At 43.0% G+C, this 27,952-nt stretch overlaps 1 protein-coding gene across 4 annotated transcripts in view; it reads left to right on the plus strand.

Moving 5' to 3' along the window:
- pam (peptidylglycine alpha-amidating monooxygenase) overlaps positions 1-21,336 on the plus strand; it is a 181,857-nt gene extending 160,521 nt beyond the window's left edge. For all 4 annotated transcript variants that reach the window (XM_082956764.1, XM_082956762.1, XM_082956769.1 and 1 more), the window contains 4 exons: positions 4,676-4,729; positions 5,908-6,192; positions 6,604-6,663; positions 19,571-21,336. In XM_082956764.1, coding sequence (XP_082812890.1) covers positions 4,676-4,729; positions 5,908-6,192; positions 6,604-6,663; positions 19,571-19,758 — 587 coding nt within the window. In that variant the 3' untranslated portion in view covers positions 19,759-21,336. The remainder of the gene's footprint in view (positions 1-4,675; positions 4,730-5,907; positions 6,193-6,603; positions 6,664-19,570) is intronic.
- Positions 21,337-27,952: the final 6,616 nt, after the last annotated feature.

Genomic DNA, 27,952 nt, shown 5'->3' on the forward strand with positions numbered 1-27,952 from the left:
ACCAAAAGAAAGACGCCCAGGGTCCCTGCTCATCTGTGTGAACGTGCCTTAGGCATGCTGCAAGGAGGCATGAGGACTGCAGATGTGGCCAGGGCAATAAATTGCAATGTCCGTACTGTGAGATGCCTAAGACAGCGCTACAGGGAGACAGGACGGACAGCTGATTGTCCTCACAGTGGCAGACCACGTGTTACAACACCTGCATAGGATCGGTACACCCGAACATCACACCTGCGGGACAGGTAGAGGATGGCAACAACAACTGCCCGAGTTACACCAGGAATGCACAATCCCTCCATCAGTGCTGCGACTGTCTGCAATAGGCTGAGAGAGGCTGGACTGAGGGCTTGTAGGCCTGGTGTAAGGCAGGTCCTCACCAGACATCACCGGCAACAACGTCGCTTATGGGCACAAACCCACCGTCGCTGGACAAGACAGGACTGGCAAAAAGTGCTCTTCACTGACGAGTCGTGGTTTTGTCTCACCAGGGGTGATGGTCGAATTTGCGTTTATCGTCGAAGGAATGAGCGTTACACCGAAGCCTGTACTCTGGAGTGGGATCGATTTGGAGGTGGAGGGTCCGTCATGGTCTTGGGCGGTATGTCACAGCATCATCGGACTGAGCTTGTTGTCATTGCAGGCAATCTCAACATGTTACAGGGAAGACATCCTCCTCCCTCATGTGTTACCCTTCCTGCAGGCTCATCCTGACATGACCCTCCAGCATTTGACAATGCCACCAGCCATGCTCCTCGTTCTGTGCGTGATTTCCTGTAAGACAGGAATGTCTGTTTTCTGCCATGGCCAGCGAAGAGCCCGGATCTCAATCCCATTGAGCACGTCTGGGACCTGTTGGATTGGAGGGTGATGTCTATTCCCCCCAGAAATGTCCAGGAACTTGCAGGTGCCTTGGTGGAAGAGCGGCGTAACATCTCACAGCAAGAACTGGCAAATCTGGTGCAGTCCATGAGGAGGAGATGCACTGCAGTACTTAATGCAGCTGGTGGCCACACCAGATACTGACTGTTACTTTTGATTTTGACCCCCCTTTGTTCAGGGACACATTATTCAATTTCTGTTAGTCACATGTCTGTGGAACTTGTTCAGTTTATGTCTCAGTTGTTGAATCTTGTTATGTTCATACAAATATTTACACATGTTAAGTTTGCTGAAAATAAACACAGTTAACAGTGTTTTTTTGCTGAGTTTAGATATACTATGTATAGTGTAATTGATGTGTATATACAGTTGAAGTCGGAAGTTTACATACACTTAGGTTGGAGTCATTAAAACTCATTTTTCAACCATTCCACAAATTTCTTGTTAACAAACTATAGTTTTGGCAAGTCGTTTAGGACATCTACTTTGTGTATGACACAAGTAATTTTTCCAACAATTGTTTACAGACAGATTATTTCACTTATAGTTCACTGTATCACAATTCCAGTGGGTCAGAAGTTTATATACACTAAGTTGACTGTCTTTAAACAGCTTGGAAAATTCCAGAAAATTATGTCATGGCTTTAGAAGCTTCTGATAGGCTAATTGACATCATTTGAGTCAATTGGAGGTGTACCTGTGGATGTATTAAAAGGCCTACCTTCAAACTCAGTGCCTCTTTGCTTGACGTCTTGGGAAAATCATAAGAAATCAGCCAAGACCTCAGAAAAGAATTGTAGACCTCCATAAGTCTGGTTCATCCTTGGGAGCAATTTCCAAACGCCTGAAGGTACCACGTTCATCTTTACAAACAATAGTACGCAAGTATAAACACCATGGCACCACGCAGCCGTCATACCGCTCAGGAAGGAGACACGTTCTGTCTCCTAGAGATGAACGTACTTTGTTGCAAAAAGTGCAAATCAATCCCAGAACAACAGCATAGGACCTTGTGAAGATGCTGGAGGAAACAGGTACAAAAGTATCTAAATCCACAGTAAAACGAGTCCTATATCGACATAACCTGAAAGGCCGCTCAGCAAGGAAGAGGCCACTGCTCCAAAACCGCCATAAAAAAGCCGGACTACGGTTTGCAACTGCACATGGGGACAAAGATCGTACTTTTTGGAGAAATGTCCTCTGGTCTGATGAAACAAAAATAGAACTGTTTGGTCATAATGACCATCGTTATGTTTGGAGGAAAAGGGGGGAGGCTTGCAAGCCGAAGAACACCATCCCAACCGTGAAGCATAGGGGTGGCAGCATCATGTTGTGGGGGTGCTTTGCTGCAGGAGGGACTGGTGCACTTCACAAAATAGATGGCATCATGAGGTAGGAAAATTACGTGGATATATTGAAGCGACATCTCAAGACATCAGTCAGGAAGTTAAAGCTTGGTCGCAAATGGGTCTTCCAAATGGACAATGACCCCAAGCATACTTCCAAAGTTGTGGCATAATGGCTTAAGGACCACAAAGTCAAGGTATTGGAGTGGCCATCACAAAGCCCTGACCTCAATCCCATAGAAAATTTGTGGGCAGAACTGAAAAAGTGTGTGCGAGCAAGGAGGCCTACAAACCTGACTCATTTACATCAGCTCTGTCAGGAGGAATGGGCCAAAATTCACCAAACGTATTGTGGGAAGCTTGTGGAAGGCTACCCGAAATGTTTGACCCAAGTAAAAAAATGTAAAGGCAATGCTACCAAATACTAATTGAGTGTATGTAAACTTCTGACCCACTGGGAATGTGATGAAAGAAATAAAACCTGAAATAAATCATTCTCTCAACTATTATTCTGACATTTCACATTCTTGAAATAAAGTGGTGATCCTAACTGAACTAAGACAGGGAATTTTTACTAGGATTAAATGTCAGGAATTGTGAAAAACTGAGTTTAAATGTATTTGGCTAAGGTGTATGTAATCTTCTGACTTTAACTGTAGATATGTATAGTGTAATTGATTTGGATAAAGATATGTATAGTGTAATTGATATGTATAGTGTAATTGATATATTTATAGTGTAATTGATTTGGATAAAGATATGTATAGTGTAATTGATATATGTATAGTGTAATTGATGTGGATATAGATATGTATAGTGTAATTGATATATTTATAGTGTAATTGATTTGGATAAAGATATGTATAGTGTAATTGATATATGTATAGTGTAATTGATGTGGATATAGATATGTATAGTGTAATTGATATATGTATAGTGTAATTGATGTGGATATAGATATGTATAGTGTAATTGAGATATGTATAGTGTAATTGATATATGTATAGTGTAATTGATGTGGATATAGATATGTATAGTGCAATTGATATATGTATAGTGTAATTGATGTGGATATAGATATGTATAGTGTAATTGATATATGTATAGTGTAATTGATATATGTATAGTGTAATTGATGTGGATATAGATATGTATAGTGCAATTGATATATGTATAGTGTAATTGATGTGTATATAGATATGAATAGTGTAATTGATGTCTATATAGATGTGTAATTGATGTCCATATAGATGTGTATAGTGTAATTGATATATGTATAGTGTAATTGATGTCCATATAGATGTGTATAGTGTAATTGATATATGTATAGTGTAATTGATATATGTATAGTGTAATTGATGTCTATATAGATGTGTAATTGATGTCCATATAGATGTGTATAGTGTTGTTGATGTGTATATAGATATGAATAGTGTAATTGATGTCTATATAGATGTGTAATTGATGTCTATATAGATGTGTAATTGATGTCTATATAGATGTGTATAGTGTAATTGATGTGTATATCGATATGTATGGTGTAATTGATGTGTATATAGATACTGTATGTATAATGGCATTGTTATTTGACGTGTACTGTATGCAGGCCTCATCTGCAAAAGAGACTGTGGTCTCCCTGCTTAAATAAAGGTAAAATGAACATCATGTCAAAATGGATCCCTCTTTCACACATTGCTCCAGAGAACATTTTTTTATAAAAAATGTATGAATTCTGTAATGTTGGCTGTAACCTCACAGAGCCATGTTTTTGTATGTTCTTGAAAGGACATTCTACAGCATGTGGCGAATCAGTGGCGAACTGCAAAATTATTGACTTACGCTCTAGGCCACTGCACCGCCGCCTTATGTAATGTTTCTGATGTAAAGGGACTATGAATTTCCTGATGTCCTTCAAAAAATGCCTTTGGCACGCCAATTCAAACCGAGCGAATGCACAGTTAATCCCCTTGAATGGTTTAATCCCCGTTCAAGTGTAGGTGACTCACTGATTCAGTTATCTGTTAACAACACAGAATGCATAGAACAATTAGAGTTTTGTACATTTAAATGCAAATGATAAGAACCCAAGTGAAAGCAATTGCAATCAAATTGAAAGCATTGCACTTCACACATTGCTAATGAGAAGCAGTTGATTTTGCATCAGCAAAAAATTGAGTTTGTTGAAAAGGTCAGCACATTGGACTGTATAGAGGCAGAGTGTTCATAATCGTATGTAATCGACATCATTGGTGCAATGTGAGCCTTTATGAGATGGACATTCAATCATTGTTATGAAACCGCTAAATACACCATAGAGAACATGAGTGAGCACAACTGTACAATCCGTCTGGATTTATTCATTATTTAATAGCAACTGAGTCATGATTCCAGTGAATGAATCACTCAGTCACATCAGTCCTTGACACCACTGTCTCTCTCACCCTCTCTAGAAGCTGAACATCGCTCTGTTAAGAAAGGTGGAATTGAAGTACAAGAAATCGAAGGTAGGCTACTCTTTCTCTTCAATCTTATTGCGAGCTGAAAGTTTTACTTGTTTGTTTGAGGTCCACATTCGCTTTACTTAAACTGTAGGGATTTTTGATTGACTTTAAATGTTTTACAGTGTAAATGAGTGGATATTTGGTTCACAATAGTGATTTGCGTGGCTTGAAGTCAAATTGTCTTTACTGTACATTTTATGAACAGCCGCTCTAGTCTGATTACCTATTACAGATTGATTGCAGAGCTAAAGGCTGATATTCTCCTGAGACTTCTGCTCTTTTCTACTGAAAGATTGCAATGCCTAATTTTGTTTGAGGAAATGAAGCAGCGTGTAGACCTATTGTATGTTTGAAACTTGATATACAGGCTATAAACCTCTCTTTCAGAAGCTTGAGCATTTCGGGAATGTATTTCCCATCATTTTGAGGTTCTGTGGTTAAAATGAGCGCAGTAAGTGCTTGGCGTTAGGAGTATGTGTCAAAAATCTATTATATTGAAGTTGTCGAACGGAAAGATATACAAAATCTGCATTTCTCCCACTCAGAAGGCAGTAATTTAAAATGTGTTTGACTTATTAATAACATGCACCCATTGATTCTTGAAGAATAACATGACTGCCTCATGAGATTAGTTCAACCGTCGTTCCTCATCAGAACCCCAAATATACACTTTTCTTTACTTCATTGTTTTTTAAACAATGTAAATGTAAACAAACACTGTATAGTCTCTAAAGTTGTTTAAAACTATCATTTTTCATGGATGTTAAGTCATTACATCCATAGCTCTGTCTATACATTTCAGAATGGTTGAATTTCTGTGGCTGGGTGACCGCTTTGTTATTGTTTGATAAGCAAATTGCCCCTTTAAAGCCACACTCTGTACAATTTCCAGTAATTACAATGAATGAAATACATCTCTTGATTTACAAATATAACTTATCCTAATGTCATTCCATGAGCACTACAGGTATGTAATACAAACCAGGAGCAATATGCATGTGAACATGTTTTGTGTTTACGCTTTTGTTAGCGATTTACTGTTTGCTTTTACAGAAGGATTGTGGTTTTATTAAAATAGTCTATAGAAAGTCATCTTTGTAATTTTCTGTAACTACCTTTTTGTTCACCTGTGAATGGACACACTCACTCACCACTTCCATTCAAACCCCCTTCTCTCTTAGAAACAGAGACGATAATCCAAACCCGCCTGAAGCCCCAGCACAGGGTAGAGGTAGCGGTGGCCAAGGTGCAGATTCCTGTAGCGACTCAACAGAAGACTGCAGAGCCTGTCCAGGAACAGCCCCAAAAACCGCAACAACAAGAGGACGATAAGGAGAAGACTCTAGCCAAACAGAGTGCTCAGGGCGTTTCTCCGGCGGTTATCACCACCCTGCTGCTCATACCCTTAGTGCTGGTCATCTCCATAGGGGTCTTGATCCGCTACAGGAAGAACAGGATGTATGGAGGTAGGAGGGGATTTGAAGCAATATGGCTGCAGCTTTGCAAATGGAATGTATAGTAAGGGCTTGGAATCTCTAAGCCTGGCAATTTGACTGGTAAACTCGTTATGCCGTCATTGATTTGAATGGGGAGGCCCATTCTATGGATTCTATATCTATGGCTGCAGTGTTGCCAGTGGGATGAAACATAATTTCTAAATGTTTTTTTTTATGATGAACATTTTTATTGATTTTTTTCGCACACAACATTGAACAGTAACAAACAGAACAGACACAACAAAAACTGAGAATTTCAAATCCTGTGAAATGCTCTAATTGGATACAAAAACAGGCGAAAACTGTGTGTACAATTTATGAATGCCTCAACCCACCATCTTGTATTGATGATGTTCAGTGTATCTTTCACTGTTGTTTCAGATGGGTGCGAGGTAAAACTGGAACAGACCTCGTCCGGAGGAATCTTGGGAAAACTCAGAGGTATGTGTCTGTGAGATACTCTTATTGGTGTATCCTGTGGTGAAATTAAAAACTCAAGGTCTCCCGCCATGCGGTAGTGGTCTCCCACCATGCGGTAGTGGCCTCCCACCATGCAGTAGTGGCCTCCCACCATGCGGTAGCCACCATGCGGTAGTGGTCTCCCACCATGCGGTAGTGGCCTCCCACCATGCGGTAGTGGTCTCCCACCATGCGATAGTAGTCTCCCACCATGCGGTAGTGGCCTCCCACCATGCGGTAGTGGTCTCCCACCATGCGGTAGTGGTCTCCCACCATGCGGTAGTGGTCTCCCACCATGCGGTAGTGGCCTCCCACCATGCAGTAGTGGCCTCCCACCATGCGGTAGCCACCATGCGGTAGTAGTCTCCCACCATGCGGTAGTGGCCTCCCACCATGCGGTAGTGGTCTCCCACCATGCAGTAGTGGCCTCCCACCATGCGGTAGCCACCATGCGGTAGTGGCCTCCCACCATGCGGTAGTGGTCTCCCACCATGCGGTAGTGGCCTCCCACCATGCAGTAGTGGCCTCCCACCATGCGGTAGCCACCATGCGGTAGTAGTCTCCCACCATGCGGTAGCCACCATGCGGTAGTGGTCTCCCACCATGCGGTAGTGGTCTCCCACCATGCGGTAGTGGTCTCCCACCATGCGGTAGTGGTCTCCCACCATGCGGTAGTGGCCTCCCACCATGCAGTAGTGGCCTCCCACCATGCGGTAGCCACCATGCGATAGTAGTCTCCCACCATGCGGTAGTGGTCTCCCACCATGCGGTAGTGGTCTCCCACCATGCGGTAGTGGTCTCCCACCATGCGGTAGTGGTCTTCCACCATGCGGTAGCCACCATGCAGTAGTGGTCTCCCACCATGCAGTAGTGGTCTTCCACCATGCAGTAGTGGTCTCCCACCATGCAGTAGTGGTCTTCCACCATGCAGTAGTGGTCTTCCACCATGCAGTAGAGGTCTCCCACCATGCAGTAGTGGTCTCCCACCATGCAGTAGTGGTCTCCCACCATGCGGTAGTGGTCTCCCACCATGCAGTAGTGGTCTCCCACCATGCGGTAGTGGTCTCCCACCATGCGGTAGTGGTCTCCCACCATGCGGTAGCCACCATGCGGTAGTGGTCTCCCACCATGCGGTAGCCACCATGCGGTAGTGGTCTCCCATCATGCGGTAGCCACCATGCAGTAGAGGTCTCCCACCATGCAGTAGAGGTCTCCCACCATGCGGTAGAGGTCTCCCACCATGCGGTAGTGGTCTCCCACCATGCGGTAGAGGTCTCCCACCATGCGGTAGAGGTCTCCCACCATGCGGTAGAGGTCTCCCACCATGCGGTAGTGGTCTCCCACCATGCGGTAGTCGTCTCCCACCATTGGGTAGCCACCATGCGGTAGTGGTCTCCCACCATGCGGTAGTGGTCTTCCACCATGCGGTAGCCACCATGCAGTAGTGGTCTCCCACCATGCAGTAGAGGTCTCCCACCATGCGGTAGTGGTCTCCCACCATGCAGTAGAGGTCTCCCACCATGCGGTAGAGGTCTCCCACCATGCGGTAGTGGTCTCCCACCATGCGGTAGTCGTCTCCCACCATTGGGTAGCCACCATGCGGTAGTGGTCTCCCACCATGCGGTAGAGGTCTCCCACCATGCAGTAGAGGTCTCCCACCATGCGGTAGTGGTCTCCCACCATGCGGTAGTGGTCTCCCACCATGCGGTAGCCACCATGCGGTAGTGGTCTCCCACCATGCGGTAGTGGTCTCCCACCATGCGGTAGCCACCATGCGGTAGTGGTCTCCCACCATGCGGTAGTGGTCTCCCACCATGCGGTAGTAGTCTCCCACCATGCGGTAGCCACCATGCGGCAGTGGTCTCCCACCATGCGGTAGTAGCTAATGACTTGACATGTCATTCCTCGTAGGATGTTCCACTTGTGCTTTTGTTTGGTTTGACTTCGACTACGGTTATGGAGTTATGAATTGGTTTGACTTCGACTACGGTTATGGAGTTATGAATTGGTTTGACTACGGTTATGGAGTTATGAATTGGTTTGACTTCGACTACGGTTATGGAGTTATGAATTGGGATGCTACCTATGTGAGGGGATCTCTATTAGGCTATCAGTTGGTAGTGTGATTTAATAGGTGCAAGCTGTATGAAATGAAAGGAATAAAGGAGAATATCTGTCCAGTGCTAGGCTTGGGCGGTATACCGTATATACTGTATACTGCGGTATTTAGACATACCGACAGTATGATTTTCATTACCGGAATTTAAAAAATATATACACTACCGGTCAAAAGTTTTAGAACATTCAAAGGTTTTTCTTTATTTTTTACTGTTTTCTACTTTGAAGAATAGTAGTGAAGACATCAAAACTATGAAATAACACACATGGAATCATGTAGTAACCAAAAAAGTGTTAAACAAATCAAAATATATTTTATATTTGACATTCTTCAAATAGCCACCCTTTGCCTTGATGACAGCTTTGCACACTTGGCATTCTCTCAACCAGCTTCATAAGGTAGTCAACTGGAATGCATTTCAATTAACAGGTGTGCCTTATTAAATGTTCATTTGTGGAATTTCTTTCCTTAATGCGTTTGAGCCAATCAGTTGTGTTGTGACAAGGTGGGGGGGGGGGGGGTATATACAGAAGATGGCCCAATTTGGTAAAAGACCACGTCCGTATTATGGCAAGAACAACTCAAATAAGCAAAGAGAAATGACAGTCCATCATTACTTTAAGACATGAAGGTCAGTCAATACGGAACATTTCAAGAACTTTTAAAGTTTCCCTTCTTACATCAGCTGATGTCACAAAGTGCTGTACAGAAACCCAGCCTAAAACCCCAAACTGCAAGCAATGCAGGTGTAGAAGGTGTAGAAACTGGCTCTCATGAGGACCGCCACAGGAAAGGAAGACCCTGAGTTACCTCTGCTGCAGAGGATAAGTTCATTAGAGTTACCAGCCTCAGAAATTGCAGCCCAAATAAATGCTTCACAGAGTTCAAGTAACAGACACATCTCAACATAAACTGTTCAGAGGAGACTGTGTGAATCAAGCCTTCATGGTCGGATTCCTGCAAAGAAACCACTACTGAAGGACACCAATAAGAAGAAGAGACTTGCTTGGGCCAAGAAACACGAGCAATGGACGTTAGACCGGTGAAAATCTATCCTTTGGTCTGGAGTCGTGTCTTTGTGAGACGCGGTGTGGGTGAACGGATGATCTCTGCATGTGTATTTCCCACCGTAAAGCATGGAGGATGAGGTGGGGGTGTGTTGCTGGTGACACTGTCTGTGATTTATTTTGAATTCCAGGCACACTTAACGAGCATGGCTACCACAACATTCTGCAGCGATACGCCATCCCATCTGGTTTGGGCTTAGTGGGACTACCATTTGTTTTTCAACATGACATTGACCCAACACACCTCCAGACTGTGTAAGGGCTATTTGACCAAGAAGGAGAGTGATGGAGTGCTGCATCAGATGACCTGGCCTCCACAATCCCCTGACCTCAACCAAATTGAGATGGTTTGAGATGAGTCCGACCGCAGAGTGAAGGAAAAGCAGCCAACAAGCGCTCAGCATATGTGGGAACTCCTTCAAGACTGTTGGGAAAGCATTCCAGGTGAAGCTGGTTGAGAGAATGCCAAGAGTGTGAAAAGCTTCCATCAAGGCAAAGGCTGGCTATTTGAAAAATCTAAAATATATTTTGATTTAACACTTTTTTGGTTACTACATGATTCCATATGTGTTATTTCATAGTTTTGATGTCTTCACTATTATTCTACAATGTAGAAAATAGGAAAAATAAGGAAAAACCTTTGAATGAGTAGGTGTGTTAAAACATTTCACTGGTATTGTATATGTCAAAAGGCTGTATGTATTTTTAGATATAGGCCTATTGTAAATGTGTATTGTTGTAACGGCACCATCTTTATTGCTAAAATAAATACAAATACACACACTTTAAGCTACATATTCATTGGACAGAGGTAATGAACTGCCCATTGATCAGCACAGCGATTTAGAAAATAGGACCATGTTTTCAAAACAAGTGTTTCAGAGCTTATGTCAATATTACACAAGCTAACAGTTCCAGAAGTCAGGAATGCACACAGGCTCTATAAAGCTCTATAACACACCACCACCTACCTGGTGTTATGTCGGGCACCTACTTGCCAAAAAAAAGATTTCATGAAATATATTTATTTATATAAAAGCAAAGCTTGTTTTCATATAATAACATGAAAGCTTTAAAGGCTAGTTCAATGGGATTAGTGTGGTGTGTGAAGAATATAATACGTTAACTTGTATGTGGTATAAATCACATTGTGGGAGAACAACCTCTAAGAGTATGAATGAGGCTGTGTGAGAAGGTTTGAATCCTAAGCAACCTGCCTACACATTGTTTGAAGTACAATAGACCAACATAGCTACTGTGGAGTAGGCATTGTGGTGCTCATGTGAATTTCCTTTCTTTTAAAGCTTCAGACTAGAGGTCGACCGATTATGATTTTTCGATAACGATTATTGGAGGACCAAAAAAGGCCGATACGATTAATCGGATGATATATATGAAATAATGACAATTACAACAATACTGAATGAACAATGAACACTTTTATTTTAACTTAATATAATACATAAATAAAATCTATTTGGTCTCAAATAAATAATGAGACATGCTCAATTAGGTTTAAATAATGCAAAAACACAGTGTTGGAGAAGAAAGTGAAAGTGCAGTATGTGCCATGTAAAAAAGCTAACGTTTAAGTTCCTTGCTCAGAACATATGAAAGATGATGGTTCAATATTCCCAGTAAAGAAATATTAGGTTGCAGTTATTATAGGAATAATGACGCGTCGACTATTTCTCTCTATACCATTTGTATTTCATATATCCTTGACTATTGGATGTTCTAATAGGCACTTTAATATTGCCAGACCTAATCTCAGGAGTTGATAGGTGTGAAGTCATAAACAACGCTGTGAATCAAGCATTGCTAAGAGCTGCTGGCAAACGCAGTAAAGTTTGAATGAATGCTTACGAGCCTGCTGCTGCCTACCACTGCTCAGTCAGACTGCTCTATCAAATATCAAATCATAGATTTAATTATAATATAATAAACACATAGAAATACGAGCCTTAGTTTCCGGATTTGACCATATTCATGACCTATCATTTCGAAAACAAAATGTTTATTCTTTCAGTGAAATACAGAACTGTTCCATATTTTATCGAACGGGTGGCAACCCTAAGTCTAAATATTGCTGTTAAATTGCACAACCTTCAATGTTATGGAATAATTATGTAGAATTCTGGCAAATTTGTTCACAGCGAGCCAGGCGGCACAAACTGTTGCATATACCCTGACTCTGCTTAAGAAAGGCAAAAGATGTTTATGGTTAGGTATATTCGTGCAACGATTGTGCTTTTTTCGTGAATGCGCCTTTGTTAAATCATCACCCGTTTGGCGAAGTAGGCTGTGATTCGATGATAAATTAACAGGCACCGCATTGATTATATGCAACACAGGACAAGCTAGTTAACCTAGTAATATCATCAACCATGTGTAGTTAACTAGTGATTATGTTAAGATTGATTGTTTTTTATAAGATAAGTTTAATGCAAGCTAGCAACGTTCCTTGGCTCTTTGCTGCACTCGTGTAACAGGTGGTCAGCCTGCCACACAGTTTCCTTGTGGAATGCAATGTAATCGGCCATAATCGGCGTCCAAAAATGCCGATTACCGATTGTTATGAAAACTTGAAATCTGCCCTAATTAATCAGCCATGTCGATTAATCGGTCGACCTCAACTTCAGACCAATGCCTACTTATCATTTAAAACTTCGTTTTTTGTTAGATTTAAGTTGTCCGAATGGAGAAAAAAAAACACTATCAAACAATTAGTCAGATCAGAATTGGATCAATTAGTCAGATCAGAATTGGATCAATTACTCAGATCAGAATTGGATCAAAGTGTCCTCCGGATGTGATGTGTTGCACACTGTTCTCCCAATCTCTGCAGAGGGCATCGGAGTAGAATTATTGTATTGCATTGACAGGCACGAGCTGTCTTTCAATCACCTGCGGTTGCGAGATGCGCTTTTGAGATCAAGGTGCAGGGCAGCGTGTATCCACCTCTGCACGTCTTGATATTCATTAGTGAGTTAGTGAGTTATTTGCCCAGTTATAGCTACATTTTGGTCAGCAAACAGGATTTGTACAGTCATTAATTAAAAGTCATGCTGAGTGCATCACCTGCGTGTGTGCCAGAGCAAGCGGGCAGTTGCCCGAGGAGAGAGAGAGAGAGAGAGAGAGAGAGAGACATTGCAGCAACTGGTAGCCTATAAAATAATCATAGACAACAGACCAACTAGATATTCAAAACATATAGTGTAGTCTGGCTAGTTACCTCGCTAGTTAACTATTTAGCTAGCATGTATTAATGTAATTGTCATGTCCTATGTCCTAAAAAAACTTACCACCGGCACTTGTGAATAACCGCAAATGGCCGACACGCAGTTGATGAACGGGTGCGTTAATAAACCAATGCTACTTATTTCGGTTGTAAAACAGTCTCTCAAGTGCTCAATATTTGGAGTTGAGATATACATTTGACACGATTAGAATGCTGGGATTCCCCTCAATTCAATATTGTCCATGTAATTCTGACAACGTAAAGAAAATCATCTTCGAGTAGCCTAATTGATAAATAGCTCCCATGCTGTCAATAGATCTTCCCTGAAACCTGAACGTAGAAACATGGGATTTGGTTAACTAGTCACGGAGAAGTCATGACATTCCATCTGTCAAAATGTATAAGAACCCTGAGTAATGCAACTGAAGCCAGTTGGGTAAATCACTTTTTTTATGTCTTATGGCACAGACACACCGGTAGCGTTTGCGGGCAGAGAGTACTTAGCACCTCTGAACAGACTTCCGGCAGTAATTTGCAAACCAAAAATGTCATCAGTCAGACGCCAACCAGCGTGTGGTCCCTAAAACACACCTTTTTGGCCCATGGTGTTACCAACCATTTTGTATTTTTGAGCAATTGATTTGATCTTTCGGACAAGTAAAACATCAGTCAAGCCCTTTACTGTGTCAGGATTAGCAAGGAACTAGCGTTGATCCGTTCAGTGTCTAAATGAAATCTAGTCAGACACTCAGTCTGATAACAGATTTGGTAATTACATACCTTGGTGTCCTTCTGTCTCAACCCACAATTGCCCCTTTTACATGTCAAGGTAGCAACTCCTATTATAGTAGTCCTGAGGTCACGTTGATATGGGTTAAGAGTCAAACTCCTCTCATAAAAGATGGACTAAATAGATGGACAGACATACAGAGATACTCTGCCCTGCTGCATTCCTTCCTAAGGTCATTTTCTCATGGCCTTACGTACGTCAAATAGTGCAGTTAATGTTTATCCCATTTTCTCCCCAATTTTGTGATATCCAATAGGTAGTTAAAACCTTGTTTCATCGCTGCAACTCCTAAACAGGTTCGGGAGAGGCGAAGGTCGAGACATGCGTTCTCTGAAACATGACCCGCCAAGCCATACTGTTTCTTAATACGCTACTCGCTTAACCCGGAAGTAAACTGTACCAATGTAGCAACGGTCATCAAAATTATTCAAATGTTTTCAAAACAATTCCAATAAATGCAACAGTTGGACAATCCCACTAATCCCTGAACTCCACATTTTTTAAATTTCTATTATCTATCAGATATTGGCTTAATTATAGAACATAACATATTTTTCTGACATTGACAAATAATGGAGTTCAGGGATTAGTGGGAATTCAGGTAGTCAGTTTATTGCAACATTGAACTTTTTATGATTGTATCAGGTATTTAAAAATATATTTCAGAAATGATATGTGCCTCATTTGCATAAATATGCCATCTGTATTTGCATATATGAATACATGAACATAAAGGGGTGAAACAGGGCTGCAACCACAACACCTGCTCTCTCTACCCTACCTGCTCTCTACCCTACCTGCTCTCTCCACCCTACCTGCTCTCACCTGCTCTCTCTACCCTACCTGCTCTCTACCCTACCTGCTCTCTCCACCCTACCTGCTCTCACCTGCTCTCTCTCCACCCTACCTGCTCTCTCAACCCTACCTGCTCTCTACCCTACCTGCTTTCTCCACCCTACCTGCTCTCACCTACTCTCTCCACCCTACTTGCTTTCTCCACCCTACCTGCTCTCACCTGCTCTCTCAACCCTACCTGCACTCTCTATGCTACCTGCTCTCTCTCTGCCCTACCTGCTCTCTCAACCCTACCTGCTTTCTCCACCCTACCTGCTCTCACCTACTCTCTCCACCCTACTTGCTTTCTCCACCCTACCTGCTCTCACCTGCTCTCTCAACCCTACCTGCACTCTCTATGCTACCTGCTCTCTCTCCACCCTACCTGCTCTCTCAACCCTACCTGCTCTCTCAACCCTACCTGCTCTCTCCACCCTACCTGCTCTCACTCTACCTGCTCTAGTACCCTACCTGCTCTCTACCCTACCTACTCTCTCTACCCTACCTGCTCTCTCTACCCTACCTGCTCTCTCCACCCTACATGCTCTCTCTCTATCCTACCTGCTCTCTCTCTCTACCCTACCTGCTCTCTCAACCCTACCTGCTCTCTCCACCCTACCTGCTCTCACCTGCTCTCTCTACCCTACCTGCTCTCTCTACTCTACCTGCTGTCACCTGCTCTCAACCCTACTTGCTTTCTCCACCCTACCTGCTCTCACCTGTTCACTCCACCCTACCTGCTTTCTCTATGCTACCTGCTCTCTACCCTACCTGCTCTCTCTACCCTACCTGCTCTCTCCACCCTACCTGCTCTCTCTACCCTACCTGCTCTCTCTACCCTACCTGCTCTCTCTACCCTACCTGCTCTCACCTGCTCTCTCCACCCTACCTGCTCTCTCTATTCTACCTGCTCTCTCTACCCTACCTGCTCTCTATCTTACCTGCTCTCTCCACCCTACCTGCTCTCTCTACCCTACCTGCCCTCACCTGCTCTCTACCCTACCTGCTCTCTCTATGCTACCTGCTCTCTCCACCCTACCTGCTCTCTCCACCCTACCTGCTCTCTCTACCCTACCTGCTCTCTCTATGCTCTCTCTACCCTACCTGCTCTCACCTGCTCTCTCCACCCTACCTGCTCTCTACCCTACCTGCTCTCACCTGCTCTCTACCCTACCTGCTCTCTACCCTACCTGCTCTCGACCCTACCTGCTCTCTCCACCCTACCTGCTCTCTCTACCCTACCTGCTCTCTCTACCCTACCTGCTCTCTCCACCCTACCTGCACTCACCTGCTCTCCACCCTACCTGTACTCACCTGCTCTCTCTACCCTACCTGCTCTCTCTACCCTACCTGCTCTCTCCACCCTACCTGCTCTCTCTACCCTACCTGCTCTCTCTACCCTACCTGCTCTCTACCCTACCTGCTCTCACCTGCTCTCTACCCTACCTGCTCTCTACCCTACCTGCTCTCGACCCTACCTGCTCTCTCCACCCTACCTGCTCTCTCTACCCTACCTGCTCTCTCTACCCTACCTGCTCTCTCCACCCTACCTGCACTCACCTGCTCTCCACCCTACCTGTACTCACCTGCTCTCTCTACCCTACCTGCTCTCTCTACCCTACCTGCTCTCTCCACCCTACCTGCTCTCTCTACCCTACCTGCTCTCTCTACCCTACCTGCTCTCTCCACCCTACCTGCTCTCTCTACCCTACCTGCTCTCTCTACCCTACCTGCTCTCTCTACCCTACCTGCACTCACCTGCTCTCCACCCTACCTGTACTCACCTGCTCTCTACCCTACCTGTACTCACCTGCTGTCTCTACCCTACCTGCTCTCTCTACCCTACCTGTACTCACCTGCTCTCTCTGAAAAATCAAATGCCTGGCTAATCCCAGTCTTTCTGTTTCTTGTTTCTTGTGGTATATGTGTTGAGACAGTGTGTTAAATCCCTTATGAAGCTTTAGCGTTCTTACAGATTCAACGATAAGACAAATAAGACAATGTATCCTGGGCCTCCCGAGTGGCGCAGTGGTCTAAGGCTGTGCCACTAGAGATTCTGGTTTGAGTCCAGGCTCTGTCACAGCCAGCCACGACTGGGAGACCCATGGGGCGGCGCACAATTGGCCCAGCGTTATCCGGGTTAGGGGAGAGTTTGGCCGGCAGGGATGTTCTTGTCCCATCGCGCACTAGCGATTCCTGTGGCGGGCCGGGGCGCAGTGCACGCTGACACGGTCACCAGGTGCACGGTGTTTCCTCCCACACATTGGTGTGGCTGGCTTCCAGGTTAAGCAGGCATTGTGTCAAGAAGCAGTGTGGCTTGGCTGGGTTGTGTTTCGGAGGACGCACGGCTCTCAACCTTCCGCTCCCGAGTCTGTACGGGAGTTGCAGCAATGGGACAAGACTGTAACAGCCAATTGGATACCATGAAACATTTCTGCAGTCATAACGTTAATGGGAAAGGCACAAACAAGAGCATGAAACAGTCGCAGGAGTAAAGGAAAGAAATCAATCTAGTGAGATTCAAGGTGATTTTGCTGAAGCACAGTAAATAGATGTCTGAAAAAGACAGGTGGGTGGGGCATGCGTGTTGCTAACCAATGTGTCGTAGGAAACGCCGTCTGACGGACAACCGAAGTCAGCTTGCAGGCGCTCGGCCCGCCACAAGGAGTTGCTAGAGCGCGATGAGGAAAGCCCCGCCAGGCCAAACCCTCCCCTTGCTGGGCCAATCATGCAACACCCTTTGGGGGTCCCAGTCATGGCCGGCTGTGACACACCCTGGGACTACAGCTGTAGTGGTGTCTCTGCAATGCAGTGCCTTAGACCACTGCGCCACTCAGGAGGCCATTGAACATGTTTTTAGTCCAGGAGGATGTTCAATGTAGGTCTGTGCAGTGCCACCTCCCCTTAGTTGAGAAATGAGCCATCTCTTGGTCTTCTTTGATGCTTCAAGCTCACAGCATGGCTGGTCGGAGGACTTTGTCACGTGCTGTAGAAATGATTGACACCATCTGTTGGCCAATGAGCAGAGTTGGGATCAAATCCATCAGGTCGGTTCAAGAAGTGAGATCGATTTGGATTGGTTGACAACCACTAAACCGCTCCAGGGGTGCTGCTCTGCGGTTACGTGTGTGTCCCAGGGTGGCGAAAACTTCCCTCTCGCAGAGCCCATCACCACCCTTAACCTTGGTCTTACCCCTAAGCAGTGGACACACAAACAGTCCTTTCAGAAAATTCTCTGCCCTTTTGTGAATTGGAATTACACACACCCAGCCGAATGGAAAAACTGCTATGCACAGAGATAGTCAAGGTTAAGGTCTCTTTGTCTAAGTGCAAACGGGCAGCCGTCCGATATAAAAAATGCAGCGCATACAACACGATCCTGATCAGGGAATCTCCAGAGGGCATGACGAGACGGTACAGATATGACCAATAAATGTAATTTATAATACTTTATGACCTGTCACTCTCTCAGATTGACGTCAATGGACTCTGGACGACTTTCATCCAATCACCTCACATAATGGGGTGCATCTCAAATGGCAGCCTGTTCCCTATATAGTACACCACTTTTGACCAGAGCCCTATGAGCTGTGAATAGGGTGCCACTTGTGACTCAGCCAATGATAAACAGATGATTCACCGACTACAGTACAGTGCAAGGGGAGAAATGATGATGTAGAGGTGTCTAGACTCAAGATGGGGTTTGATAGAAGTCACCGTGGTGGAGCCGCTGCTCCCAGGCAGATGGTGTCATGAATAGGGGCTGTTGAGGTGTTGATACCGGTCTTATTGTGACGACGGAAGATATGTTGTTAGATCAGACAAGCTGGTGGTATTATGCAACACATCTCTGTTTGGTACTTTACTGTGACGTTGATGAATGAAATACAAACTCCCTTATTAAGCAGTGATAATGCTGATTCTGTTTCAACGTTGGTTCTTGAATGCTGCTGAGCCTTTGTGATTATATCTGATGTGGAATTTGTCAAGCGAAACAGTACCCTGTGCCGTCCCACAAAGAGAATAGATAGCACATGGGAGACATCTATGATATCTCTAACAGGCAGCTGCTCAGATCTCGATCAAGCATATTCCTGGACTAAAAAGCACTTTCAGTGGACGATTCTCCATTGCACATGCTTTTTTTAAAGGGGCAATTTTCAGTTCAAACAATAACAAATTAGTCACTGGTTGAAACAAATGGGTCTGTAGAAAATGTAACCACTGTCAAATACATAGACAGAGCAATGGATGCAAGGACTGACCATTCATTTTTATCAACATTTTAGTTTTAACCATGTTGTGAGGCTATACAGTGTTGGTTTCAAATTACATTGTTTACAAACAATGGAGTTAAACAAGCTCACCCCTTTAAGTCTAGTTTTAAGTCCAGTAGGTTCAACGTGGGTTTGTCTTAGGTCAGAAAAACGCTTTCAGTTTCTCCAAAGCACAGGTTTTCGGTCCAGAAGTAGGTTCAATCTGGGTCTATGCAGTGCAGCGTCCCCTAAAACACGATGAATCTCTCTGAAATGGGGAAAGACTCACTGAAATGGGAATAGACTCTGAAATGGGAAAAGACTCACTGAAATGGGAAAAGACTCTCTGAAATGGGAATAGACTCTCTGAAATGGGAATAGACTCTCTGAAATGGGAATAGACTCTGAAATGGGAAAAGACTCACTGAAATGGGAATAGACTCTCTGAAATGGGAATAGACTCTCTGAAATGGGAAAAGACTCTCTGAAATGGGAAAAGACTCACTGAAATGGGAATAGACTCTCTGAAATGGGACATCTTTGTAATCTTTTCCCCTCTTTGATGTTTTCCTTCTCCCACAGGTAAAGCTGCGGGCGGTCTGAACCTGGGCAACTTCTTTGCCACTCACAAGGGCTACACCCGGCAAGGCTTTGACCGTCTCAGCACCGAGGGTAGTGACCAGGAGAAAGACGACGAGAACGACACTGACTCGGAGAACGAGGAGTACTCGGCCCCGCCTCCCCCTGTCGGCCCCTCCTCCTCCTCTTAGGACCCCCCACCACCCCACCTCGAAGCCGTCCCACCAAATGCCAACCGACCCTTGGCTCCCGTGGTCAGGATGTACTATAATCGTATGTGTATCTATGTTTGTGTTGGCTGCCAATCGTTCCTATTTATTTGTGCAAAAAAAACATTCTTGATACGATGTGCCACTTTCTTGCTTTGTGAGTTAATGGGACCAGAGATTTTAAGTAAGAGAACACTGGTAGGTCGAGGAGTGATGCTTTTTAGAATATCATTTTAACGGGAAGGAGGAAAACGAGGGGTAGTTTTATTTTTATAATTAATTATCTACATAAATCTCTTCCACTTACAGTACTTAATCAACCAGATGCTTTAATGTTATGTTTTCAGGTTTTTTGGTCCAGAAACTTTGGTTGATTACTTTTATCTGTACATTTGTGCCTTTTTAATTATGTATTTTGCCTTTCTGCAGCACCTACACTACCGTTCAAAAGTTTGGGGTCACTTAGAAAGGTCCTTGTTTTTGAAAGAAAAGAGAAAAAAATGTGTCCATTAAAATCACATCAAATTGATCAGAAATACAGTGTAGACATTGTTAATGTTGTAAATGACTATTGTAGCTGGAAACGGATGATTATTAATGGAATATCTACAGAGGCCCATTATCAGCAACCATCACTCCTGTGTTCCAATGGCACGTTGTGTTAGCTAATCCAAGTTTATAATTTTAAAAGGCTAATTGATCATGAGAAAACCCTTTTGCAATTATGTTAGCACAGCTGAAAACTGTTGTCCTGATTAAAGAAGCAATAAAACTGGCCTTTTAGACTAGTTGAGTATCTGGAGCATCAGCATGTGTGGGTTTGTTTACAGGCTTAAAATGGCCAGAAACAAAGACCTTTTTTCTGAAACTAGTCAGTCTATTCTTGTTCTGAGAATTGAAGGCTATTCCATGCGAGAAATTGCTAAGAAACTGAAGATATCCTACAACGCTGTGTACTACTCCCTTCATAGAACAGCGCAAACTGTCCAATTGGCTAACAATTGCAAAAGGATAACAATTGCAAAAGGTTGTTCTAATGATCAATTAGCCTTTTAAAATGATAAACTTGGATTAGCTAACACAACGTGCCATTGGAACACAGGAGTGATGGTTGCTAATAATGGGCCTCTGTACGCCTTATGTAGATATTCCATAGAAAATCAGCCGTTTCCAGCTACAATAGTCACTTACAACATTAACAATGTCTACACTGTATTTCTGATCAGTTTGATGTTATTTTAATGGACAAAAAAATGTGCTTTTCAAGGAAATGTCTAAATGAACCCAAACTTTTGAACGGTAGTGTATATTATTACAAATGTGCCACATAATGGAAAGAGCTGCTGCTACTGTCAACTGTATTTAGGTTTCATTGTATCGCATTCAAGAGAAAGGATAAAAAATATTATTATTATCATGTATCTAAAGCTGTATTTAGGAAATTTTCCAATCAGATGTAAGCTGTGTCTGATATTTATTGTGACATACTGAGGTTTTATTGCAAGAATACTATTTTCAGTAACAATGTTATTTGTGTAATAAAGTGTCTGCAAAGCATAACCTTCTCACGTCATTCACTGAGCAACAACATTAAGGGTTCCAACATTCCGGTAACTTCCGAAGTTTTCCAGATTTCCTGCTTATTCCTTCCTGATTCTAGACAACCTGGGAACTTTGGTGAAGTTACTGGAATTTTGCAACCCGACGTACCCTGTAAAAGAGAAGTGATCAGATTCTCACGTGGTGCTCATAGCACAGGTATTGGATTCTCTTGAAACATATTGTATGTAGATCTAGAGAAAAAGGTAATTGCACAAAATTGCATCAAAGTTGTTTTCTATGTCACCACTGCTTGTACAGTAGCTTATTGGACATTAATATTTTATGAAAACAAGCATTGCTTGCTGAGTTTAACTTATCCTTTTGGTTAAATATTTCTGATCATAATGTCAATAATCAAACTTATTAATTGAGACTGGGTTGACATTGATTGGAGTTGTAATTGTTTGGGCTTTTACGGTGTGTTGGTTGAAAGGACACCTAGTGGTGAGCTGTAGAATATATGTTTGGTTGGAGGGACACCTATTGGTGAGCTGTAGAATATATGTTTGATTGGAGGGACACCTAGTGGTGAGCTGTAGAATATATGTTTGGTTGAAAGGACACCTAGTGGTGAGCTGTAGAATATATGTTTGATTGGAGGGACACCTAGTGGTGAGCTGCAGAATATATGTTTGGTTGGAGGGACACCTATTGGTGAGCTGTAGAATATATGTTTGGTTGGAGGGACACCTAGTGGTGAGCTATAGAATATATGTTTGGTTGGAGGGACACCTAGTGGTGAGTTGTAGAATATATGTTTGGTTGAAAGGACACCTAGTGGTGAGCTGTAGAATATATGTTTGATTGGAGGGACACCTAGTGGTGAGCTGTAGAATATATGTTTGGTTGGAGGGACACCTAGTGGTGAGCTGTAGAATATATGTTTGGTTGGAGGGACAGCTAGTGGTGAGCTGTAGAATATATATTTGGTTGGAGAGACACCTAGTGGTGAGTTGTAGAATATATGTTTGGTTGAAAGGACACCTAGTGGTGAGCTGTAGAATATATGTTTGATTGGAGGGACACCTAGTGGTGAGCTGCAGAATATATGTTTGGTTGGAGGGACACCTATTGGTGAGCTGTAGAATATATATGTGATTGGAGGGACACCTAGTGGTGAGTTGTAGAATATATGTTTGATTGGAGGGACACCTATTGGTGAGCTATAGAATATATATTTGATTGGAGGGACACCTATTGGTGAGCTATAGAATATATATTTGATTGGAGGGACACCTAGTGGTGAGCTATAGAATGTATGTTTGATTGGAGGGACACCTATTGGTGAGCTATAGAATATATATTTGATTGGAGGGACACCTAGTGGTGAGCTATAGAATATATGTTTGGTTGGAGGGACACCTAGTGGTGAGTTGTAGAATATATGTTTGGTTGAAAGGACACCTAGTGGTGAGCTGTAGAATATATATTTGGTTGGAGGGACACCTAGTGGTGAGTTGTAGAATATATGTTTGGTTGAAAGGACACCTAGTGGTGAGCTGTAGAATATATGTTTGATTGGAGGGACACCTAGTGGTGAGCTGCAGAATATATGTTTGGTTGGAGGGACACCTATTGGTGAGCTGTAGAATATATATTTGATTGGAGGGACACCTAGTGGTGAGTTGTAGAATATATGTTTGATTGGAGGGACACCTATTGGTGAGCTATAGAATATATATTTGATTGGAGGGACACCTATTGGTGAGCTATAGAATATATATTTGATTGGAGGGACACCTAGTGGTGAGCTATAGAATGTATGTTTGATTGGAGGGACACCTATTGGTGAGCTATAGAATATATATTTGATTGGAGGGACACCTAGTGGTGAGTTGTAGAATATATGTTTGGTTGGAGGGACACCTAGTGGTGAGCTGTAGAATATATGTTTGATTGGAGGGACACCTAGTGGTGAGCTGTAGAATATATGTTTGATTGGAGGGACACCTAGTGGTGAGCTGTAGAATATATGTTTGATTGGAGGGACACCTAGTGGTGAGCTGTAGAATATATGTTTGATTGGAGGGACACCTAGTGGTGAGCTGTAGAATATATGTTTGGTTGGAGGGACACCTAGTGGTGAGCTGTAGAATATATATTTGGTTGGAGGGACACCTAGTGGTGAGTTGTAGAATATATGTTTGGTTGAAAGGACACCTAGTGGTGAGCTGTAGAATATATGTTTGATTGGAGGGACACCTAGTGGTGAGTTGTAGAATATATGTTTGGTTGGAGGGACACCTAGTGGTGAGCTGTAGAATATATATTTGGTTGGAGGGACACCTAGTGGTGAGTTGTAGAATATATGTTTGGTTGAAAGGACACCTAGTGGTGAGCTGTAGAATATATGTTTGATTGGAGGGACACCTAGTGGTGAGCTGCAGAATATATGTTTGGTTGGAGGGACACCTATTGGTGAGCTGTAGAATATATATTTGATTGGAGGGACACCTAGTGGTGAGTTGTAGAATATATGTTTGATTGGAGGGACACCTATTGGTGAGCTATAGAATATATATTTGATTGGAGGGACACCTAGTGGTGAGCTGTAGAATATATGTTTGATTGGAGGGACACCTATTGGTGAGCTATAGAATATATATTTGATTGGAGGGACACCTAGTGGTGAGTTGTAGAATATATGTTTGGTTGGAGGGACACCTAGTGGTGAGCTGTAGAATATATGGTTGGTTGGAGGGACACCTATGGTATTATTCACCCTCTTTTATTTATTTTATTTATTTCATCTTTATTTAACCAGGTAGGCAAGTTGAGAACAAGTTCTCATTTACAATTATGACCTGGCCAAGATAAAGCAAAGCAGTTCGACAACATACAACAACACAGAGTTACACATGGAGTAAAACAAATATACAGTCAATAATACAGTAGAAAAATAAGTCTATGTACGATGTGAGCAAATGAGGTGAGATAAGGGAGGTAAAGGCAAAAAAGTCCATGGTGGCAAAGTAAATACAATATAGCAAGTAAAACACTGGAATGGTAGATTTGTAGTAGAAGAAAGTGCAAAGTAGAAATAGAGATAATGGGGTGCAAAGGAGCAAAATAAAATAAATAAATAAATACAGTAGGGGAAGAGGTAGTTGTTTGGGCTAAATTATAGATGGGCTATGTACAGGTGCAGTGATCTGTGAGCTGCTCTGACAGCTGGTGCTTAAAGCTAGTGAGGGAGATAAGTGTTTCCACTTTCAGAGATTTTTGTAGTTCGTTCCAGTCATTGGCAGCAGAGAACTGGAAAGAGAGACGGCCAAAGGAGGAATTGGTTTTGGGGGTGACCAGAGAGATATACCTGCTGGAGCACGTGCTACAGGTGGGTGCTGCTATGGTGACCAGTGAGCGGAGATAAGGGGGAACTTTACCTAGCAGAGACTTGTAGATGACCTGGAGCCAGTAGGTTTGGCGACGATTATGAAGCGAAGGCCAGCCAACGTGAGCGTACAGGTCACAGTGGTGGATAGTATATGGGGCTTTGGTGACAAAACGGATGGCACTGTGATAGACTGCATCCAGTTTGTTGAGTAGGGTATTGGAGGCTATTTTGTAAATGACATCGCCGAAGTCGAGGATCGGTAGGATGATCAGTTTTACTAGGGTATATTTGGCAGCATGAGTGAAGGATGCTTTGTTGCGAAATAGGAAGCCAATTCTTGATTTAACTTTGGATTGGAGATGTTTGATGTGAGTCTGGAAGGAGAGTTTACAGTCTAACCAGACACCTAGGTATTTGTAGTTGTCCACATATTCTAAGTCAGAACCGTCCAGAGTAGTGATGCAGGACAGACGGGCAGGTGCAGGCAACGATCGGTTGAAGAGCATGCATTTAGTTTTACTTGTATTTAGGAGCAGTTAGAGGCCACAGAAGGAGAGTTGTGTGGCATTGAAGCTCGTCTGAGGGTAGTTAACACAGTGTCCAAAGAAGGGCCAGAAGTATACAGAATGGTGTCGTCTGCGTGGAGGTGGATCAGAGACTCACCAGCAGCAAGAGCGACATCATTGATGTATACAGAGAAAAGAGTTGGCCCAAGAATTGAACCCTGTGGCACCCCCATAGAGACTGCCAGAGTTCCGGACAACAGGCCCTCCGATTTGACACACTGAACTCTATCAGAGAAGTAGTTGGTGAACCAGGCGATGCAATCATTAGAGAAACCAAGGCTATTGAGTCTGCTGATGAGGATGTGGTGATTGACAGAGTCGAAAGCTTTGGCCAGGTCAATGAAAACGGCAGCACAGTATTGTTTCTTATCGATGGCGGTTACGATATCGTTTAGGACCTGGAGCGTGGCTGAGGTGCACCCATGACCAGCTCTGAAACCAGATTGCATAGCGGAGAAGGTGCGGTGGGATTCGAAATGGTCGGTAATCTGTTTGTTGACTTGGCTTTCGAAGACCTTAGAAAGGCAGGGTAGGATGGATATAGGTCTATAGCAATTTGGGTCAAGAGTGTCCCCTCCTTTGAAGAGGGGGATGACAGCAGCTGCTTTCCAATCTATGGGAATCTCAGACGACACGAAAGAGAGGTTGAACAGGCTAGTAATAGGGGTTGCAACAATTTTGGCAGATAATTTAAAAAGAAAGGGTCCAGATTGTCTAGCCCGGCTGATTTGTAGGGGTCCAGATTTTGCAGCTCTTTCAGAACATCAGCTGAATGGATTTGGGAGAAGGAGAAATGGGGAAGGCTTGGGCGAGTAGCTGTGGGGGGTGCAGTGCTGTTGACTGCAGTAGGGGTAGCCAGGTGGAAAGCATGGCCAGCCGTAGAAAAATGCTTATTGAAATTCTCAATTATAGTGGGTTTATCGGTGGTGACAGAGTTTCCTATCCTCAGTGCAGTGGGCAGTTGGGAGGAAGTGTTCTTATTCTCCATGGACTTTACAATGTCCCAGAACTTTTTTGAATTTGTGTTGCAGGAAGCAAATTTCTGCTTGAAAAAGCTAGCCTTAGCTTTTCTAACTGCCTGTGTATATTGGTTTCTAACTTCCCTCTGAATGGCACACATACACAATCCATGTTTCAAGGCTTAAAAATACTTTTTAACCTGTCTCCTTCCCTTCATCTACGCTGATCGAAGTGGATTTAACAAGTGACATCAAGGTATCATCGCTTTCACCTGGATTCACCTGGTCAGTCTGTCATGGAAAGAGAAGGTGTTCTTAATGTTTTGTATACTCAGTGTGAACAGAAGAGGTGAAAGTTTAGGGTTGTTTTTCAGAAATGTCATTTGGACAATTCTTGGAGCCAACCAGGGTTTTAGGAAAACCTGGGAATTTTCAGAAAGTTATTGGATATTCCTGATAGGCAGGAAAGTATTTTCTGATCACCTGATAGGCAGGAAAGTATTTTCTGATCACCTGATAGGCATTCAGATCAGCACATATGAAGAAAATGAGGTGAGTAGAGGAAGTCACCATTGAGATGCAACCATTGACCTCAGTCATATGTTCTGGAGAAATTATAGAATTTGTAGTTCGATCTTTTTTTGCTATTCTCCTAAACTACGATGATCTGTGATTATACAGTGTGTTGTAAAACGAGTTGTGAATTCATTATGTTTAATGATTGACCATCCCAAAGCAAGGGCAAACTGTATATATTTTTCTCTCTTACGCTCTGTTATGTGACCCTCTTAGAGCTAAGCTAGAGCTAAGCACAAGGTCAAGAAGACAGTCTGGCACCCTATTCCCTATGGTGATCTGCTTCTGTCTAGGACCCATAGGTCTCTAGTCAAACTAGTGCACAATGGCTGTGTTTACACAGGCAGAAGAATTCTGATATTTTTTTCTTCACTAATTGGTCTTTTGACCAATCAGAACATCTCTGAAAAAGGTTTGATGTTAAACAAAATCTGATGTGATTGGTCAAAAGACCAATTTGTGCAACAATAAAACATCTGAATTGGGCTGCAGTTGTAAACGCAGACAAAGTTGGAAATCAACATAGCCACAGTAATTGAAACTCTTTACCCGCTAATTCAATGGGTACTGGTAATTACCTGAACATTGATGAATGTCACTGTTGCTAGAGAAACATTACCAGAAACCGTAGGACATGATCAGAGACCAGATAGGACATTTTCAGAAACCAGATAGACATTTTAAAGGACTCTAGGGCTGCAAAAAAAAGAGGAAGGGAAGCGCTGCTAAAGTACACAACAGCAGGTTTTGCATTCTGGGAAATGTAGTATTTTCCCCATATTGAACAACATTTTTATTTTTATATTAACTAAATATAATAACTTAGAATATTCACATACAGGTTTTGTTTTCTTTGATCATTTATTTTAAGAGTTTGTCCTCTAAATCAATTTCAACAATATTTTATATGCATATATATAATGACATGTTTGATGTTTTATGTACAGGATGTATATTTGTATAGACCACACCTAATGTGGAATAGAAAAAGGCATTGAATTTAATTAAAATTCGAATTGCAATTCTGTATCCTTTTCACGATTTCAATTCAAATTAAATTCAAATGCAAGACTTGAATTGGAATTTTTGAGGCATTCTCAATTCCATTCTGAATCGAGCCCAACCTTGGGTTAGAAGAA

The sequence above is a fragment of the Salmo salar genome, chromosome 01 (assembly GCF_965601325.2).
Source record: "Salmo salar chromosome 01, fSalSal1, whole genome shotgun sequence".
NCBI classification, from domain to species: Eukaryota; Metazoa; Chordata; class Actinopteri; order Salmoniformes; family Salmonidae; genus Salmo; species Salmo salar.